General features: G+C 50.1%; 1 protein-coding gene across 1 annotated transcript; it reads left to right on the top strand.

The window, feature by feature from the left end:
• Window positions 1–4512: 4512 nt before the first annotated feature.
• LOC131588446 (serine/threonine-protein kinase PAK 3-like) lies at window positions 4513–17788 on the top strand. Its single transcript, XM_058857320.1, has 15 exons — window positions 4513–4591; window positions 6250–6287; window positions 6728–6859; window positions 8343–8477; window positions 8750–9094; window positions 9541–9630; window positions 10031–10202; window positions 11683–11746; window positions 12443–12491; window positions 12870–12982; window positions 13575–13692; window positions 14378–14477; window positions 14942–15138; window positions 16372–16509; window positions 17628–17788. Exons 1-15 carry the CDS (start codon window positions 4513–4515, stop codon window positions 17709–17711), a joined length of 1854 nt encoding a protein of 617 aa, XP_058713303.1. The 3' UTR covers window positions 17712–17788.
• The last annotated feature ends 874 nt before the right edge of the window (window positions 17789–18662 follow it).

The raw sequence follows: 18662 nt of genomic DNA, 5'->3' as shown, positions 1-18662 counted from the left end.
GTGGGCAGAGAAAAGGGGGTGACACCGGGCTTGGGGGGCCCAGAGGGGAGCACACACGCTCTGTGGGGGGAGGACACGACTCCCAGGACCCCCCCTCACCTTCCTGCACAGGCAGAAGCTGAGCCCCAGCACCAGGAAGACAAAGCCCAACACGGAGACTCCAATCCCTGTCAGCATCTTGCTGTGGGCAGCATTCGACAGCATCCCTGGGGGGTCTGCAGGGGTCAGGACCCCCAAAACCTTTCACAGACACCTCAAGCTCCACCCAGGACCCTCTGAAACTTTCTTTGGACTCACTAATTTTGAAAAATGATGAATTAGAGAAAAAGTAGAGATCTTAGCTAGAGACAGATTTTGCTGGAACTAGAGTTAATGATTAAGTGAGAAGCAGGATTTGAGATAATGAATCTCGGACTGAGGTAAAAAATTTCTTGTCATTGTATGTTTGTTCAGCTGTGCATATAATGAGAAAAGAGAAACTGATCAACAGGTTCAGGAAGATCACAGACCTTACATCTGGAAACCCATTTAAAAGTCACAAGGGAGGAAATTGGAATTGTACCAAATGTCATTTGTAATGTCAACCATTGTAAAGGTGGAAAGGTGGGAGTGAGGAAGAGCGGTTTTCCTTCATCTCTTGATGACCCCTCCTCACCAAAACGACCCCCTCCTCAAATTACAGAGCCCACCATGCAGGCATAATGACATTTTAAAATCATTAACATGAATTTTAATCCGAAGTGGAGCATGGGAGGTGTTAGCATTATGAATATGTATTAGTATTAATATGTATTAGTATTTTGGATATTTAAAACTTTTGTAAATAAATAGACACTGGAATCTTTTGTCAACTTGCAGTGAGTATTAAAGGGATGACTCTCACACTCACCCAGTGCTGTGATTAAACATCCACTTTGTAACTTTAAACTGTTGGAGAGGTTTTTTGTCCATTAACAGATTGATGTTGATACTAGATCAATATCGCTATTTTGGTAAATCACTGCCAGTCTCTTCCCAGCCTCCCCAGGACCCACCAGAGCCCCTCCTGTTCCTCTCAGGATCCCACAGCCCCCTCTGGGCCCCCCCACTGCCCCAGGACCCCCAAACCCTCTCCCAGTCCCTTCCCAGCTCCACCAGGACTCATCAAGACTCTTCCCAGTCTCTTCCCAGTGCAACCAACCTCATCCCAATCCCTGCTTTCCAATGCCCAATCTCCTTCCAGCTCCTCCAGGCTCACTCAAATCCCTCCCAGTGACACCCAGCACCCCCAAACTCCCTCCCAGTGTCCACCAGGACCCCCAGAACCTCATCCCACCCTCCCCAACATCCTCCAGTCCTTTTCTCAGCCATTTTGGACCCCCAAACCCCTCTCCCAGTTTAAACCAGTCTATCTCAAACTCCCTCCCAGTTCCTCCCAGCACACCCCAATCCCCCTCTGGGCCCCCCCAGTGCCTCCCCCGCTGCCCCCGGCGCTGTGGGGGCCGGGCCGTGCCCCAGTGCCGGCTCAGGGGGTGCTCCAGGCTGACGTGCTCCACCTGGCAGCTGGAGCTGAGCCCGCATTGCCGGGGGCGGTTTCCAGCAGCACCAGGAGCTGCTGGCTCCAGTCCCCGCTGGGGAGCACGGCAGTGGCCAGCACGTGGCCCGAGAGCTGCTGCTGGCCCTGGGAGCAGCTCAGCTGGATGTGGGCAGGGGAGAAATCCATCAGGGAGCAGAGCAGGCGGCCGGGGCCGGGCTGGGAGCTCGGGGGCACCAGCGAGATGGACACGATGGGGACAGTGGGAGAGAGTGGAGGGAATGGTGTGGCATTGGGAGGGAGTGGGAGGGACTGTGGTGGCACTGGGCGGGATTGTGGTGGCACTGGGCGGGACTGTGGTGGCACTGGGAGGGACTGGGAATGAAGTGCGCGGCACTGGGAGGCCGAGTCCAGCGCGGGGCTCTCGGCTCTGTGGATCTGCCCGGCAACTGATGAGTCATCAGAGAGACGCGCTCTGATTGGCTGAGGGCCGGCAGATCCACGGAGGAGCGAGATGGACAGGCGGGGTCACTGGGAGAGGCTGGGATGGAGTGGGAGAGCCACGGGAGCCATTGGGAGGCCCCGGGGATGGGCACAAGGAAGGCTGAGGGCTCTGGGGTGATTCCCAGGGAGGTTTGGAGGGACACGGCCGGGCCTCTCTCCGTGCCCCGCGAGCAGCGGCCCAGACAGAAAAGTTCAGGAGCGGGAGGAGGTGTTTCTCAAGATTGATTTCAATCCTCATTCTCCCGGTCTGATTGGCTCAGTCCTGAGTTCAGTTCATTTCCCCATATCGGGCTGTTGTGCCCCTGATGGTGATCCCTGAGTGACCTCTCCCTGCCCTTGTCCCGACCCACGAGGACTTGGATTTGGTTCAGTTCAGTGGAATTCATGGTGATTTGGGGGGAGCTGGAGCAAAGCAGCTGGAAAGCACAGTGGGCTTGAGAGGGACTGAACCAGGGCAGGAGTTGGGGCTGCCTCGAGTGAGCTCTCACAGTGTGAACCTTCATGGGGTCTTTCTAAGGGAATTTTGTTGAAGTTTGACATTCATTATTAAAAAGCAGAGTCACAAGTGAAGCTCCGCTTTCACCTTGAAATGAGGGGATGGAACGTGGGCACTGGGAATTCCGTAACCTCAAGTTGTTCCTTGATACTGGACACTTTAGCTTTGGCAATCTGAAGCCCTTCAGCAGCAATGGCTCTGCCACCCCCTGGTTTCTGGCTCAGACCCAGCTCGCAGCTTGGACAAGGTCTGGGCTTTGTCCTCTTGAGCTTTGGGAGCCTCCCGGGAAGCACCAGCCCTCCCCAGCCCACCCTTGGTAGGACTTTTTCTTTTCTCTCTCCTGACGATTTTATCCCCAAAACTGCTGTGGGAACGTTGTATCCATGCACATCCTCCAGCGCTGCACTTTCCTCCTGTGAATTCCCTGTGCAGGGAATGTGTCTGTGCTTTTCCCTGCTCTGTTGACTGACAAACAAACCTGAGCCCATGGGACTGTCAGAGCTCCTTCATGCAATGAAATCAAGTTGTGTTGATCATGGCATGTTCTGGAGGAGCTTTTCTTGGTGTGTCTTGTGCTGCTGGAAATGACACAAGAGCCAGGAGGGAACAGAAGCTGCTGCTGCCCGTTGGCTCAGGGCCAGGGAACCAAGTTGTGCTCCCGTGCAGTTGGGCCCTGCTGGAAGCAGAGCCGCCTTTCCCTTGAGCAGCTCAAGCTTGTGACAGCTCCAAACAGGAAACCTCAGCAGAAAACTCTTCCTCCAAACTCAGCTGCTTTCCCTCCTGCAGCTGTTTGGGAAAGAGCCTCAAAGCACAGACTCTGCTGGGAGCCATTGGTGCATTTCCTCCCTCCCGGCAGCAGCAGCTCCTGAGCCCTTCACGGGCTCCTGTCCCTTCACAAACCCTTCAGCTCCCTTTGGACTCTCAGCAGTCACTAACATATGCATTTCTTTCATATTTAAATTCCATTTAAACTTCTCTTTTTCTCTCCTCTCTATCTTTTTAATCTCCTCTTTATCTCCTTTAATCCCGTCAGCACCAGTAGGATGGGGATGGAGTCTTGGGGTGGGTGTGGGATGAACTGAGGATCCAGCAGAGAAGGGCAAGGCAGAGGGGAGAGGACTCAGCCAACCCTTCTCCTGCTCTCTCCTCCCCCAGGGTGCAGCTAAAGCAAGTCAGACTGGAAAGGATCCCACAAATGCTGTGTTCTCCTCCCTCTGAGCTTGGCTGGGGATCCTCAGCTTCAGCCTGGTGCAGTGGCTTAGATTGGCTAATTTGAGTTTTTTGGCTAATGCACTAAATTTAAGATGTTTATTATTACTTAATCACCTTTCACCTTTGCCAAGTTCTGCTGCACTGTGTCTTCTTTTCACCCAATAGACTGCTAGCTCACGTACACATATGTGCTTCTTATGATAATATTTAGATTCATTGCTTACTCTATAGAATCACACAATTACACTTGAAAACTCTCTACCATCTCACTCAATGCAGTTTCTTATTTACTTATGGCATATTCTTACTTGCAGCTATAGGAACATAAACTTATGAATTCTCAACTCAACGTCTGTGAACCTTCAGCATTGCATGAACCCAAGCTCCTTCCAAGGCTGTAAATCAAACCCTTCAGTATCTGAGGAAGTTTCTGTCTTTCCATTTCCCACAGCACACCAAAGGATTTGTGACACTTTGTGACAGAGGAGAACCTCCCAGGCAATTTTGTGTTTGCTGTAGGGAAGCTCAGGTTGCTCTGCATCAATTCCCAGAGCACCGCAGAGCATTGGCTTTGTGATGTCAGGGCATGGATGCCACATTGTCGTGGTGACATCCCAAGGTTGCCTTGGTGCATGGAAGGCCTCAGTGTCAGAGCAGCTCTTGGGCTTGCTCAGTGCAGGAGCATCCTCCTGCTTGAGGCGTTTGTCAGTGGGCAGCTGCTCACTGACAGGAGCCTTGTTTGTCCTTGAGTTGAGCACAGTCTGCAAACTGGCACAGCAGTGCTACAATGATTGAGCAGCTCGCTGCTGCCGTTTGCACCCTTTATGGCATTGGCTATTCCGGCTATTACCTGACCAACCTGGCACGTAAGTAGAGGTTTTCCCTGGCTGGAACCTAAGCTGGCTTTTGTAGGTCTCCCTGCTCTTTCTTAGTGACCGGGTTGCTATTCAAACAGAAAGACCATGAGGATGCCACTGGTTTGGTAAAGCTCCTGTCAACACCTTCAGCAAAACACGGGGTGTCTGTAGCCAGGGGGCTGCGGGCAGCATTTGCAGGGGTTCTGTTCCTCCACGGGAGAGCCTGTGGCAGCAGAGTCTGTCATTTCCTCACTTTGCTGGCTCAGTGCCTTGGGGTGACTTTACTTTTAAGACAGCTCTGAGAGCTCGGGAAGTTGAAACTGCTGGAGGCTGATGGGAGTTTTTTCTCCTGACTAATTACTGCCATTTGTGAGAATTGGCAGCGGTTTGAACTATTGAGAAGTGAGATCAACCTGTGAACACCACCTTAAGATGTAAGGCCGGGAATTTCTTGTTCTCTTTGGTTTCTGGCTTCTGACGAGGTCACAGGGCTCTGTCTCAGCCTCCTCCCCCCCCTCCAGGCTGGACAAGGCTGCAGAGGGCGGGGTGGGGGGAGAAAAGGAGCCGGCCCGGCCTGACTTGGTTTGCAGTTTCTGCCACTGAACTCAAACCTGACACCATCAACATCTGCAGCTTTAGCAAGATTTTAACTCTTTTACTACCTGGATGAGACTTGCAGATTAATCCTTTTTTTCCAGAGAGAGAGAGAGAGAGGGAGTGATCAACCATCAACCCATCAAAGAGAGTGAAGAAAAAAATTAAATTTAGAGGGGGAAGAGAAATAAGGAGATGCTTTAATAAGCTGAAATAGTTTTCTGTTAAAGCTATGGAGATGGACAGTAGTGTTCTGAAGAAAACTCCTTTAATTCATGACAGAGAATATTGGGAGGAATGGAGTATTTCAAAGTGTGGATTTTGAGCAAATGATGAAGTAGTTGTGACACTGTGAGATGCTGGAACAGAGGGGGAGAAGTAATAGTTGAAGATTTGTGGCTTTTAAGAAGCAAAAAGAAAACTGCTGTTTCCAGGAGGGCTCACAAAAACAGATAATTTTTGCCTTTGAATAACTCATTCATAAAAATGACATCCCTAGACTCATGACCCATAACACACCTCAGAGTGATGTGAAATGGGAGGAGACAACTGATGGCAGATTTCCAGGCAGCTGGCATCAGAGAAATAGAAAGCTATGAAGAAAAAGAGTTTTCTTGTGAAAAACTCCATAGATAGCAGAAGAAGACTTCTGTTTCTCTACAAAGACTGATGAAAAGACTCTAGCAGGAATTGGGACTGTTGTAAACACCAAAGTTCCAAAGTTTTTTGTCTCCATGTTGTCATGTAAACAAGGGAATGGTTGGGTAGTGGGGGAGAAAAGGGTTGTTCTAGAAGTTTTATTCTGGTTTCTTATTCTTGTAGTTTTTGTTAATGAACTTTCTTTATTCCATTTAAATTTTAAGCCTGTTTTGCTCTTGTTCTAATCCATATCTCACAGCAAGAAATAAGTAAGTTTTCTAGTGATTTTTTAGTTGCTGCTTTAAACCACAACAGTCAAGCAGGACACCTTTGAAAATGTAGACTGGGAGATCTTCTAAAATGCTGTTCTAAATAGGCCACGGTTCTCTCCAGTTTTCTCAAAGAATTTGGTTCATTTTCCTTGCCCACTGCAGGTCATCTGACCCGTGTGTTCAGAGGTGCCGATCCTGAGGTGAGTCAGAAAGGAACATTTGATGTTCCTGGTGTTTCAGAATTGTGGAGGGAACTGTGAGCTTTGCCTGTGGCAGTGGAGTGCAGAGGACCAGCTGGGTGGGCTGAAAGAAGATCCATTTCCATGTTTACAACAGCAATAGCAAAGGCATTGTTGGCTATTTCCTAATTTTCCATTGCAGAGCTTTAAAAGAACTCAAAGCTCAGATTTGCAGAGAGAACATTGCTTGCTGATAGTAGCCAGGGTGAACTCTCTAATTCAGAACTATTTGCTGCCTGGCTGAATTAACCCATTTTGATTTAGTTGGAGAGACTTAGAATCCCATTGCTATCAAAGCTGATGATTTGTGCTTGGTAGAGATGGTTGTAGGAATAGAGCTGAATAGAAATGTTGTAAATGATAGGTAGCTGCCTGTCCCTAACTCCACCATCTGTCCACAGAGCCCAGAACCAAGAGCAGACCCTCCTGTGGCTCCCTCTGCTCCTGGAGAAGAGGCCAAAGAGGAGCAAAATGAGCAAAAGGAGCACGAGCCTCCAGCTGTGGTCACAGCCCAGCCTGACCATCCCCAGACAGTAAGTGCCAGTGCTGGGTGCTGCTGTCTTTAGTGCAAGGCAGAGCTGCAAGTTTCTGAGCAGCCAGCACTTGCTGTTGGTGGCTGAGGATGCTGAGTGCTGGAGTCCTGCCAGCACCCAGCCATTCCCCCATCCCGTGGCAGCTGGAAATTGGGCTTTGAGCCGTCGTGCTGAGGCCCCAAAGCGCTGCTGCCTGCGGGTGAGCAGCTGGCTGCTTGGCTCAGGGAAGCTCTGTCTCTTGGCTTCTGCCAAGCCATGGCCAAGGGCTCACACAGCATTTCTGGGGCTCACAGGGCTTGGTTTGTTTGCTTTCCTTTTTTGGAAACCTCTGGATGACCTGGAGAAGTGTTCTGCAGTTTTCTTGAGTAATTCTTCACTTCTGCAGAGTCTTTTAGGCCACCTGTCTTTTGGCTTTTGATAAGCTGCAAGGAGATGATTGTGTTGTCCATGAAGCTGTGGCCAGCCATTCTTGTCCTGTGTGGCCAAAGAAACAAACTGCGTAGTTCTGAACCCTTCTTCTGAGGCAAAATCCACAAGGGGCAAGTTTCTGTTGATACGTTTTGTGGTGAAGTCTGCAGCTTTGGAAACTGCATTGGAGCCTAGTGTGGGGGCAAAGCTGCAGGTCCTTGAGTGCTGTCTTGTGTTGCTAAGAACCCCTTTAGAGATGGTTGTTTTTTTCCCCTTAGAGCTGTTTTCCTCCTCCTGCCTCTTCTGTCCTGACAATCCCAGTTTAACCTATAAATTTCTGCCTGTCCTAGTGAGGTGGGACAATTCCATGTTTTAGGTGGTTTTTGGTGACTTTGGTCATACATGCATTACATGACACATGGCTTCCTTCACTGGCATCCCTAGGGGTGTGTCAATTAATTTGTTGATGGGGCCTTTTGAGGATCTCTGTCACTGCCGCTCAGAATTCTCAGCTGACAAAAGACGGAGGAGAAACACCTTGGTCCTCTTCCATATCCTGAGGTGGCCACAGAGGCTCTCTGACCTGCATCAGAGGATCCAATTGCACACATCCTTGTCTCCTGAATGAGCAGGATTTCTAACAAGAGTGTAGATGTCAGAAGGGCAGGAGTGGCAGTGCAGGCCTGAAAAGAACATGAACTCCAGCAGTGTCTCTCCCAAGGGATGAGCTCACCCAGGAAGGCCCTGCAGAGCCAGGATGGAGCTGTGGGACAGGGCTGGCTGTCAGTCACTATGGAGAGACAAGCAGGACACAGCAGAAGGGAAGGGAGACTCTTGAGAAATGCCCCACATTTCCTGTCAGCTGCCCAAGAGTCTGTTGGAGATTCAGTGCCAGATGGGCCCTGATTGCACTGCCAGGGTCACTTTGGAATCTGTGCTTCCCCACGGGCAGAGAACAAGGCAGGAGAGCAGCAGCACAGAGCTTTGGGAACGTGGGAGCCCATCAGTCTTTGAGTCTTGGCCCACAAATGTTGTATGAGAAGTTGAAGCCCATCTTCTCTTGCTTTCTCTGCAGGGCCTTCCAGAGAAAGAGCAGGAGCAGATTGTTTTATCAGGGAGGCCGTGCCAGACTGAGGGAGAGCTGTTCCCAGCCCAAGAGCAGGAAGAGCAGCTGGGGCAGCAGGTGGAAGAGCCACTGGAGAATGGCCAGGTAAGCCTGACTCAGCAGGGGACAGAGTGAAGGGCAGGAAGAGAGGCATAAAACGCAGCTCTTGGGACTGAGCAGGCCACGAGTGCCAGAGGCCCTGAAAGCAAAGAGCCTCTGCAGAGATCAGCAGCGGGACAGGAGGTTACAGTGGAAGCAGAGGTGGGTAGGGAAGCAGAAAGAAGTGACTGAATGAGTGTGATTTTGAGGCTGAAACTGAGGAAGAAGCTGAGCCTGATGGCAGCTCCCAGGCACTTGCTCTCCATTTGTGTGTGCAGAACATCAAGGCAGAGCCCCAAGCAGAGCTGCCCGAAGCTCAGAGTGCCATCATGGCAGTGAAGAGGAGGCACGAGGAAGACAGGAGAAACATCCAGGAGGAGATGAATCTCCATTGGCAGAGAGGCAGTCAACAAAACCAGGTGAGTGAAAGAGTGGCAGACACTCCACTCACAGAAATTCCTCTCTGTCGTTCTTCACAGGCCTCCGATGAGGAGCTGCTGGCAGAGCTGCAGGAAACTGAGGCTAGGATCAAGGAAAGGGAGAAGAGGCTGGAGGAAGAAAGGAAGATCATCCAAGAGAAATTTCATCTCCTCGTTCAGAAGCAAGAGGCTCTAGAAAATCGAGTGAGTGAAAGAGCGATAGGCACAGCAGTCACTGCAGTCTGGTGCTTTCTGCCCTTCTTGCCTTTCCTCTGCAGAGCAGCAGGGGGGTGGGCTGATGCCTCTCAGTGCCATCCTGCTGTAGTGTCTATCCCAGCTGCTTGGAAGGACATTTCCTGCTGTGCTCAATCTCAGCTGCTGCCCTGGACAGTGGGACCAGTCATTTGCCCCTTTTGCCAGCACTCATCTCAAGGGATTCCTGCTGGCCTGCTCCTGCTCTCCTTGTTTCTTCAGGGCTTTTTGCAAGTGAACAGAGTCCCCCAGATAGATTTGGAATACAAGCTGCAAGCTGTCTGTATCCCTTGGTGAATCTGCTGCTGTCCTGCTCTTTCCCTTTGCTCACAGTCAATGAGCCTTGGCACACAGGGACAAGCTGTGGTCTCTGACTGCTTTGTTCTGTTTGACTTGAGGTGGACGTGTTGATATCTCACCTGGCAGCCTGCGAAGGCTTCCAGCAAATGCCTGGTGATGAAGAGCCCCAAGGTCGGCGGGAGGCACAGGTACTGTCCCAAGCACAAGTGCTGCAGGCTGAGCACCTTCTGAAGATGGTGCAGGAAAAGAGGACTGAGGGGGAGGAGCTCCAACATTAGAACAAGGAGCTGCAAATGTGTCTGCAGCCCTTGGAGGGGGAAAGGGATCCTTGGGAGGAAGTGGAATGGTCATTGTTGCAGTCATCCTTCAGAAAATCCAGGAAAATGGAAAATAAAACTGGCCATGAACTTGATTAAATCCAACCTTGGGTTTTGACCATTTGGTTTCAGAAGTGGGCATCCAAAATAATCCAGTTGATGAGCTTTGCATGTGGCTAACAGCAACTTCCTAAGGGCTTGCATTTGAAAAGGGAACTTGGGGTAATCTCTGCCAGCCAGCTTTCTGACACAAACTCCTTTTTTCTCTCAGATCTACACAGGTTCTTCCATTGAATCTGCTGCTGCTGCAGCAGCAGCAGCATCTAAAGGAGCCTTTGTTCCCCAAGCTGAGCAGTGGAGCCCGGGCAGTTTCTCCATTTCCAGCAGTGACACATCTGCTGCTCAGCTACAGGAGAGCCAGGGAGACTTCCTGGAGCAACTGAGTACGTCTGCTGTATTTCTTGTCTGAGGGACAGTGTATTGTGTGCACGTGCCAGCAGAGCTGGAGCAAATGATCCTCCTCACTTTGGTGTCCCAGAGACATTTAGGACTCCCCACAGGAACTGCTGTGCTCTGAGGCAGCGAGAGAGCGCTCTGGGTGTTCCTGCTGCCTCTGAGGGCAGCTTGGACTGGCTCGGCTTTGCCTGGGATTCCCTTGCCACTAAAGGCAGAAGCAGGAATTGTTCTTGGATCAGCAGAAGGCTGTGGCCTAGCAAATTATCTATGCAAGTCCTGTGTGCTAGTGGCTAAACTCAGCAGAATATTTGATTCCTAAATTCTCCTTAGACTCCAGACTTCCCACCAGTCATCAGAACCAAAAGACTTCAGAGAAATTGATTGGTTTTGGGGTTTTGTCTTTTTGTTGTGGTTCTGTTTTTAGTTTTCAGTTTCTATCCATTTTTGGTTTCGGATTTGGGTTTTTTTTGAAGAGTTTGTTTTTTCTCCATTTTGAAAGACCTGTTCAGCCCCATGTGTCTTACTGCTGTCATTTTTAGGACTGTTTTTACTGCCTCTACTACATCTACAAGGTTTTTATGAGAATGCTGTATTTTTGTCAGTGAGGACTCCTTTGAAAGAACATCAGGTGACAGCAGAAACAGAGAGCAAGAGATGTTTTCATTGGGCCCACAATGAAGAAACAGATATTTGTATAACAATCTGTAATTAATATCCTAGTTTTATTCTTATAAAGATGTGTCCAAGAGACACATCCACGTGGTGTGATCAGATAAAACAGCACTGCAGGCATTTCTCAGGAGCGAGCCTGCAGCCCCTGTGCTGTGTATTCCTCAGATCCATGGCACTTTTTCATACCTGATTCCCAGTCATTCCCATGACTCTTAGAATCCTACCTATTGGCCCAAGCCCTGCTCAGATCAGTCTCTGGGAAAACACATCAAGCCCTTTGTGATTCTGCAGCACAACCCATTTAATCTGCTTCTTGCCCATAACAGCTGCCAGTGCTGTGCTCTCAGAAAAGACCTGGTGGGGCTGAGAAAAGATCCCAGCTGATTTGGTGTCTACCTTCACCTGCTGGGACAAAAAAGGGCCTTGATCTGCACCTGGGTGTGTCTGATCTCCAAGGCAATGCTGTTGTGTCCTGAACAGGGGCCACAGCTTGTCAGGGGCTCAGGCTGGCTGTGTCTTCTTGCCATTGCTTGTCAGTGCTCATGCTTGGCCTTTGCCAGCCTTGTGCTGTGCCCTGCTGTGCTCTCTGCGCTTCATTTCCTTCCAAGGACTGGACAAAATCAGTCTCTCTGCTGGCCATTTGTACTGCACAACTGCCTGTCTTGTTTCTGCTGTGGTTGCTGCCCAGCTGACCACAGAGGGTTCAGAGCCCCAGACAGCGGGGCTGCCTTTGGGATCTCCTGCAAGTTAGGATCTCTGCCTGAAAGTGAGCATCTTGCATTTTGTTTCCCTCAGGCAGAATGGTGAACAAGGAAAATCCCGTCACAAAATACATTGAACTGGAAAGTCTTGGCAGCGGGTGAGTCCAACCACAGTTACTTCTACACAGCCATGGGCCAGGTGTTTCCCTGGTGGAATATCCATCAAGTGGGAAGTCAGACAAGTTGTCCACATGTTTAGACACCGGGCTTAGTCTGCCCCATCTCTCAGTACTGGCCAGAATTTGTCAAGTGTGCTCAGAAGGCATTGTCAAAGACATCTCCATGCTGCCAAGGTCTTGCCTGCAGCAAGGAACAGAACCTGGTAAATCTGCTTGTCTCTCAAGTGTGGGACAGCTCAGGGTTCATTTCCTTCACATTTTTGGATGTCTCCAAATCATCTGGCCACACTAATGAAAGGAGAAGAATCTTGCTTGCCTGAAAGAGCAACCTACCCCCGATGAGAGCTGTCAGGTAACAGTTCTCAGGAACATTTCTTTCCAAGAGTTTGCTAAAGGAAATACTCCATGCTCAGGATTAGAATTGCACAGTTTAGAAACTGATACCTGGGATGAAGGAATAAGCTGCCTTTTGGAGCTGAGGCAGTAAAGCCCAATGCTTCAGGAACAGGCCCAGTGCCCATGCACTTGAGGGGAAAATGCATCATCTGCCTTCTGGCAGACCCCTCCTGCAACCTGCAGCTTTTAGGCATTTACAGCAGAGCTCTCCTGTCTGGACTGGCTTTCAGTGCAAGATCTAAATGGCTTCTCCTTTCTTTGCTGCTGTTTTGTTTCTAGGGGTTTTGGAGAGGTTTCCAGAGCACTTGACATTGCCACAGGAGGAGAGGTAAATGTCAACAGCCCCTGCAGCCTCTGCTGCTCTCCAGGCCTTTCCCCACTGCTGACAGCTGTGGCTGGAGCTTTGAGTAGAGCTGTGCTGAAAAGGCACAAGAAGCACAGACTGGTGCCAGCCTGCAAATTGCACTTGGAACAGGCTTTGTGGACAAGACAAATCGCCAGTGGCCACGTGTCCTGTAACTGGCCCCCAAGGGAGCAGAAAAATGGGCTGTTGGAATGTCACTTCCTAATTACTCCAATGATGAGGTCTAATCACAAGGCACTTTGGCACAGCTTGGCTGTGCCATTCCAAAATCACTTGCTCCATGTGTGTTGTGGTCTCATGCTACCAATTTCCTCAAATTACTCCTTTTCAATGTCCTTTGAGGTGGCCATAAAGAAAATAAGTGTGCAAGGAGTGAGGAGGAAGATACTAACCATGAATGAAATCAGGATCATGGAGAGTAATAGGAGTCCCAGGGTCGTGAATTACTTAGCCAGGTGAGTGGTCACGGTCTTATGCCATGAATGTTTGTTTACATACTACAAGCATGAGAGCTTAAAAACCCACTTTGGTCAGTGGCAGGAAATAGAGCTGTTAATTATTATTTCTCTACTTATCTCCAATGGATGGGAAGAGACTGCATTTTGTCTGCATGAATCCACCCTGGCAAATGCAGACTGAAAATTGTTCAAATACCTGCATCAGCCCTATCTTGAGAATTCAATACCTTGTAAGTTCATTGCCTCCACAGTTCTTTGGGATTGAGTTTTTCAAGTTTCTTAAATGCTGATGAACTGTCCAAGAGAGGATTGCCCTTGCATTGTTGCCCCTCTTTTCCACTGCTGTGCATGCCAGGAAGACTAGGTGCTTATTTGCAGAAATGCCATGCGTGACAGGTTTTTTATCTGGGCTCTTCCTAAACTGCCTTTCTCCTTGAGACAGCACAGACTGCAAACACTGCACAGCCTAGAGGCAATGTCTATTCCTTTTCTTCTGCCCTTGTCTCCAAGGGACCCAGAAACAAGACTCAAGCAAAAAACCAACCTAGCCGTGCATGTTCATCTGCATGGCCTTGTTTCCTTTTTTCAGCTACCTTGTGCATGAGGAACTCTGGCTGGTGATGGAGTACATGGACGGAGGCACTCTGAGAGATCTCATCGACGAGGCTCAAATGTCTGAAGAAGAGATTGCAGCTGTCAGTCGGGAGGTCAGGGATCCCATCTGTGCTTCCAAGGCCTTGAGCTGGATTGTCTGGGACACAGGGGCTCAGAACGGGAGTGATTTCATGGGCCAAGCTTGGTTTCTGTGTTGCTGCTAGGCTATGGGCAAGCAAGAGCATCTCAAGTGAACTGTCTGCCAGAGCCCCTACACTCACTGGACTCACTTCCTGTACTCTTATCCCCTGCTCTTGTATTCTAGCTCTGTCTCTTGCATTGGCATTTGCAGTTCTCCACCTTGCCTAGCTAAACTTTTGCCTGTCTGCACTACATTCCTTGTCTCTAAAGCAAAGGTGTGCTGGCAGGATTTGAAACAAACGGAAAGAAAAAAAGAGAGACCAATTTCTTTTAGTCCTCAGCTGAAAAGGACAGTAGTGCAGCCCAAATGCTCTTTGCTTCTGAGCACATGCACTGCAGCTGCAGTCACCCTGGCTGGTTTGCAGGGGACAGTCTACAACAGCAGTTGCTGGTGCTCTTTCAAAAGCTGACATGCCTTTCCTGAGAAAGGTGCTGCTCTGCTACTGTTGGAGCAGCAGGCTCTTGCTCTCAATGGCGCTGTGTTCTGCCATTCCTCCCCATTCCCCTGCAAAGGGAACCTTCCACAGCTGTTTCCTTCCTTGTGAGATGAACTCACATCACTACTTTTTGCCCCCCTGGTTCTGTTTTCTCTCTCAGTGCCTGCAAGGACTGGATTTTCTTCACTCCAACCACGTGATCCATCGCGATGTGAAGAGCAACAACATCCTGCTCAGAACCGACGGCTCTGTCAAGCTGGGTCAGTGTATTCTTGGTCAGCTTCAGCGTTCCAGGAATGGGGGGTGTGGGGCTGCTTTCAGTGACTGCCAGCTCCCCAAAAATGCTGCTGCTGGCAGTGCAGGGGTCCCCCCTGCTGTGGGCTGAAGGCACGGTTGCAGTGTGCACAGAGCTATGACAAGGAACCACAAGCAGCCAAGAGTGCTATTGCTCTGTGTGTGTCTGTGGGTGTTCCTTCCAGAGGGAGGGAGCTACAATCTAAACCTTCAGGGGAACAAAAGGCACTGCTGGAGGAAGTGTAAAAAATGGGGGGATGTTTGAAGTAGCCAATTCATATTTCCTTGGCTAAAGCCCCAAGGAAACAGAGCAGGGAGTGTTGTCCAGGAAATTCAACTGCACATTCTCAAACTTCTACTGGGGAATTCTTTGCCTTGGTTTCCTAATTGACAGTATTAAAATTAAAACAGTATTTTGCTTTCTCCTCAGCTGATTTTGGCCTTTCTGTTCAGCTCACCCCTGAGAAAAATCAACGGTGCTCAGTGATCGGGACTCCTTGGTGGATGGCACCTGAAGTGGTGAAGCGTCAACCATATGGCCCCAAAGTGGATGTGTGGTCTTTTGGAATTGTGGCAATTGAAATGGCTGAACAAAAAACTCCTTATGACAGTTTCACTGCTCGATCGGTAAGGAGCAAATACTCTCTGATCCCGCTGTCTTTCTCACCTGTCCCGTGTTCTCTGCTCACTGGACAAAATCCCATGGCCATCTGCTGGAAGTACTTCCACCAAGGCCCCTTCTACAAATGTCCCTGCAGCACATCAGCATCTGCTGTAGCTTTGGTTGCAGCAGTGGGGGAACTCAAGCCTTACCTCGCCCAAACCATCTCCATTCTCAGGCAGCATTTTGCTTTGCCTTAGAAGTCATTCCAGCTCTTTTGGCTGTGTAGATGGCCCGAAGAATAGGAAACAAGCATCTCAGAGCTGGTGTTATCTTTCCAGAAATGAAGCAAAGAAACTCAAACCGAACCAAGTTTCTAAAACAGTGCTTCTGAGAGAAGAAGTGCACCCCCATTCTTCTCACAGGGAAACTTGCCTGAAACTTGGAGATGAGGCTGTAAAGCCAGAGTCTCTTCTGCTTCTTGTGCAGTGCTGCTGAGACACTCAGTGACCACCTTCTTTCCTAACCCAAGCCACTTTCTCCATATCACCAAGCTGGAGCCTGGTGATGGGGAGAGCCTGCCAAAACCTCCTGTTTGTTTCCTGGCACCTTCTGGGATGGGCACAGCATTAATGCATTGACTTGAGAATCCAGCGAGCACAGGGTTACCACAGGGGTGACACTTCTGCTTTCACCATGAATATTTTCCTTTTGCCACATAAGGGAACCTGAAATTTTCAGAGTGCTGAGAGACAGAGCTGCAGGTGGTTCCTGTGTGCCCAAATAGGCATTTTCAAGCCAATACATTTGTGGAGGCATCTTAATGTGTCTGTGTTGAAAATGAGATTCCAAATGTTTGTTTCCTTCCCTGAGGAACACCTGCTGCATTTCCACTGCAGAGATGCTTTTCAGATAACAATCCTTGGAAATAGTAGAGTTAGTTAGAATAGCAAAATCCCTCTTCCAAAAAGGCTGCCAAGCTGGTGGGAATCCTCAGAGAAGGAAACATGTATTTGCTGACGTAGTTGCCACTAACTAGATCAGGCAATGAAATCAGCTGCCAAGGCAAGATCTGTTGGATGTTGGCAAAGCTGTGGCTTTGGGGCTTGGGTTTTTTCATGATACAGGAAAGTCGTCATCCAAATGATACAGGAAAGACATCTCTGCCACTGCAGAGTGGAGCTTAAACAATGGGCTCTGGGAGAGCAGTTCCAGATGGGAAAGAAGCAGGTGGAGCCTTGTGTTTCCTTTTTCTCCAGGCTAAATACCACATAGCCACAAAAGGGACCCCACAGCTGCGGCAGCCCGACCAATTCTCGCCTTTGCTGCGTGACTTCCTGAGCTGCTGCCTGCAGAAAGGCGAGGCGCAGCGCTGGTCTGCCAAGGAGCTGCTGCAGGTAAAATGCCAAAAGGGCTGCAGGTGAAACAGTGTCCGAGGGATGGGCTCCTCCTCCACTGAAATCCAAGGCATCAGATGAGCCCCCATCCTCCTCACTTCCAACCCTGGTGCTGTTCAGCTGACAATGGGGAGGAATCCTATACTGGGCTGGGCTGGCAGGGAGTGCTGGGTTTTAGCACTGGCTAAAATCACCAGGGCACTTACTCATTTCTTGCGGGGAGCTATGGATTAGGAGAAGGGCAAAACGGGCTTCAAACTTAATAAGGAATAACAAATTTTATTATCAGGCCCACAAGAATAAGAAAGGTCTCATCTGTGTAGTGAAAGGGTTCAATCTCACCCAGGTTATGGCAGTCACGGTGTTGGATTTCAGGCTGTGCTGGGCCCCTCTCTCTGCCCGGTAGCCGCTGGGAGGGGAGGCTCGGCCTGGAGCCGTCGCTGCACGCCGGGGAGAGGGTTTAGTGTGGGCAAGATGTCAGCAGCCGTGGCCTGGCCCAGCCTGGGGCCGGGGTCCCGCAGCCTCCATCCCCCGCCCGGGAGCCGCTGGGGTCTGGCCCGGCCTCCCCCAGGAGCACAGGCCGTGGGCGAGCAGGGCCGGCCTCACCAGAGCTCCGTTACCTTCGGGGGCCGGAAGCAAAGAGGGCCAGTTCCCGGGCTGGTGGTTTTCAAAATGTGGATCATCACAGAGGCACATCTCATTTCTAAATGGTGCAAAATGTTGTCAGTTCTCAGAACTAGCCAGCCACTGGCCTGTCTCAGGCACAGAGGAAGCTCCCAGCAGCTTCTCTCAAAGAAATCACTTCTGTGGGGGGGTTTCTTACTTCTTTCCCTAAATGTCAATTCATCTCAAACTAACACACAGGGACATGGAAAGGTCATCTAGTCTGTGTCCTGCAATGAGCAGGGACATCTTTCAAGAGATCAGGATACTCACACCTCAGATATTTCCAGGGGTGGGCCTCCTACCAGCTCTTGGGGCAACCTGTGCCACTCTTGCCCCATGCTCCTGACCTAATCTGATTCAATCCCCTTTTCATTTAAAAAGTATTCCCCTGCCTTTGAAGCTCTTAGCTTGGAAAATCATGCTTTCTTGTTGTTTTCTTTTCCTTTCTGCAGCATCAATTTATAACATCGGCCATGCCTGGGTCCAGCCTGGCACCACTCATCATGGCAGTGAAGAAGTGGAAGGAGGAGATATGAATGCACCAATCAATTTCAAACTGTTTTTTCCATGCTCAACTTAGAGTAGGACTGTAGAGTAGGATTGCAGAGTAGGATTGCAGAGTAGGATTGTAGTGTAGGATTGTAGTGTAGGATTGTAGTGCAGGATTGTAGAGTAGGATTATAAATAAAGTTACTGATACCTCAACTCCTTTGGAACTTTTCTCTCCTTCTGACCCTGTGAGAAAGCTCAACATTTCCTCCTGAATTGTCAGTTTTTTCTTAGAGGTGGAAAGTGACATTGATGGCTTCTTTGGTACTGTTTGTAAGGGGGGAAGGCTCCTCTTCATTCATCCTCTCCAGACCACACTGCCTTTGGAATATGGCCAACTGGCCAAGTTTTGCCCAGCTGTGGCATTTTTATTTGAGGCAGAAACAGCAATGGTATTTGCAGGAAAAACCAAAGGAGGAGCGGTGCAACGCAAACATCCTGTGCAGATGCAGGCTGTGCAGATGTGACTCGAGAACATTTGGGTTCCTGCCACTTGGATTTGTATCCCTAAGTGCAATCTCTTTGGCTGGAGGAGAGTCTGGCTGAAGAGAGAAAGCAGAAAGAGCAGTGAGGGTGCTGTGCAAGGTCTCCTGTGGTGCAGAGCTGTCAGCGACTGTGAGGTGAGAGCGGGCCCGGCCTTGGCCAGGCTGGAGCCCCAGCAGAGCCCTGGCAGAGCCCGGAGAAGCCTGAGCCTCGGCAGAGGCAGGCTGGAAGGAGGCCCTTGGAGCTGCAAGAGGCAGCAGCCTGGCCCTGGCTGCCTCTTGCTGGCACCAGGCAAATCCTCCGCTCTCAGAGCCAAGCTGGCAGCTGGCTGCTCCTGAGGGGAAGCGGCGCCGTGCTGGGCACAGCACACACTGGTGCCATGGGCTGTCTGGAGTCTGCACAGGAGGAGAGAAAGGCAAAGAGCAGCCCAGGGCTGGTGCCCTGCCTGACCATTC

This window comes from Poecile atricapillus, chromosome 26 (genome assembly GCF_030490865.1).
Source record: "Poecile atricapillus isolate bPoeAtr1 chromosome 26, bPoeAtr1.hap1, whole genome shotgun sequence".
Classification (NCBI taxonomy): domain Eukaryota; kingdom Metazoa; phylum Chordata; class Aves; order Passeriformes; family Paridae; genus Poecile; species Poecile atricapillus.
This window is presented reverse-complemented; position numbering and strand designations above follow the sequence as displayed.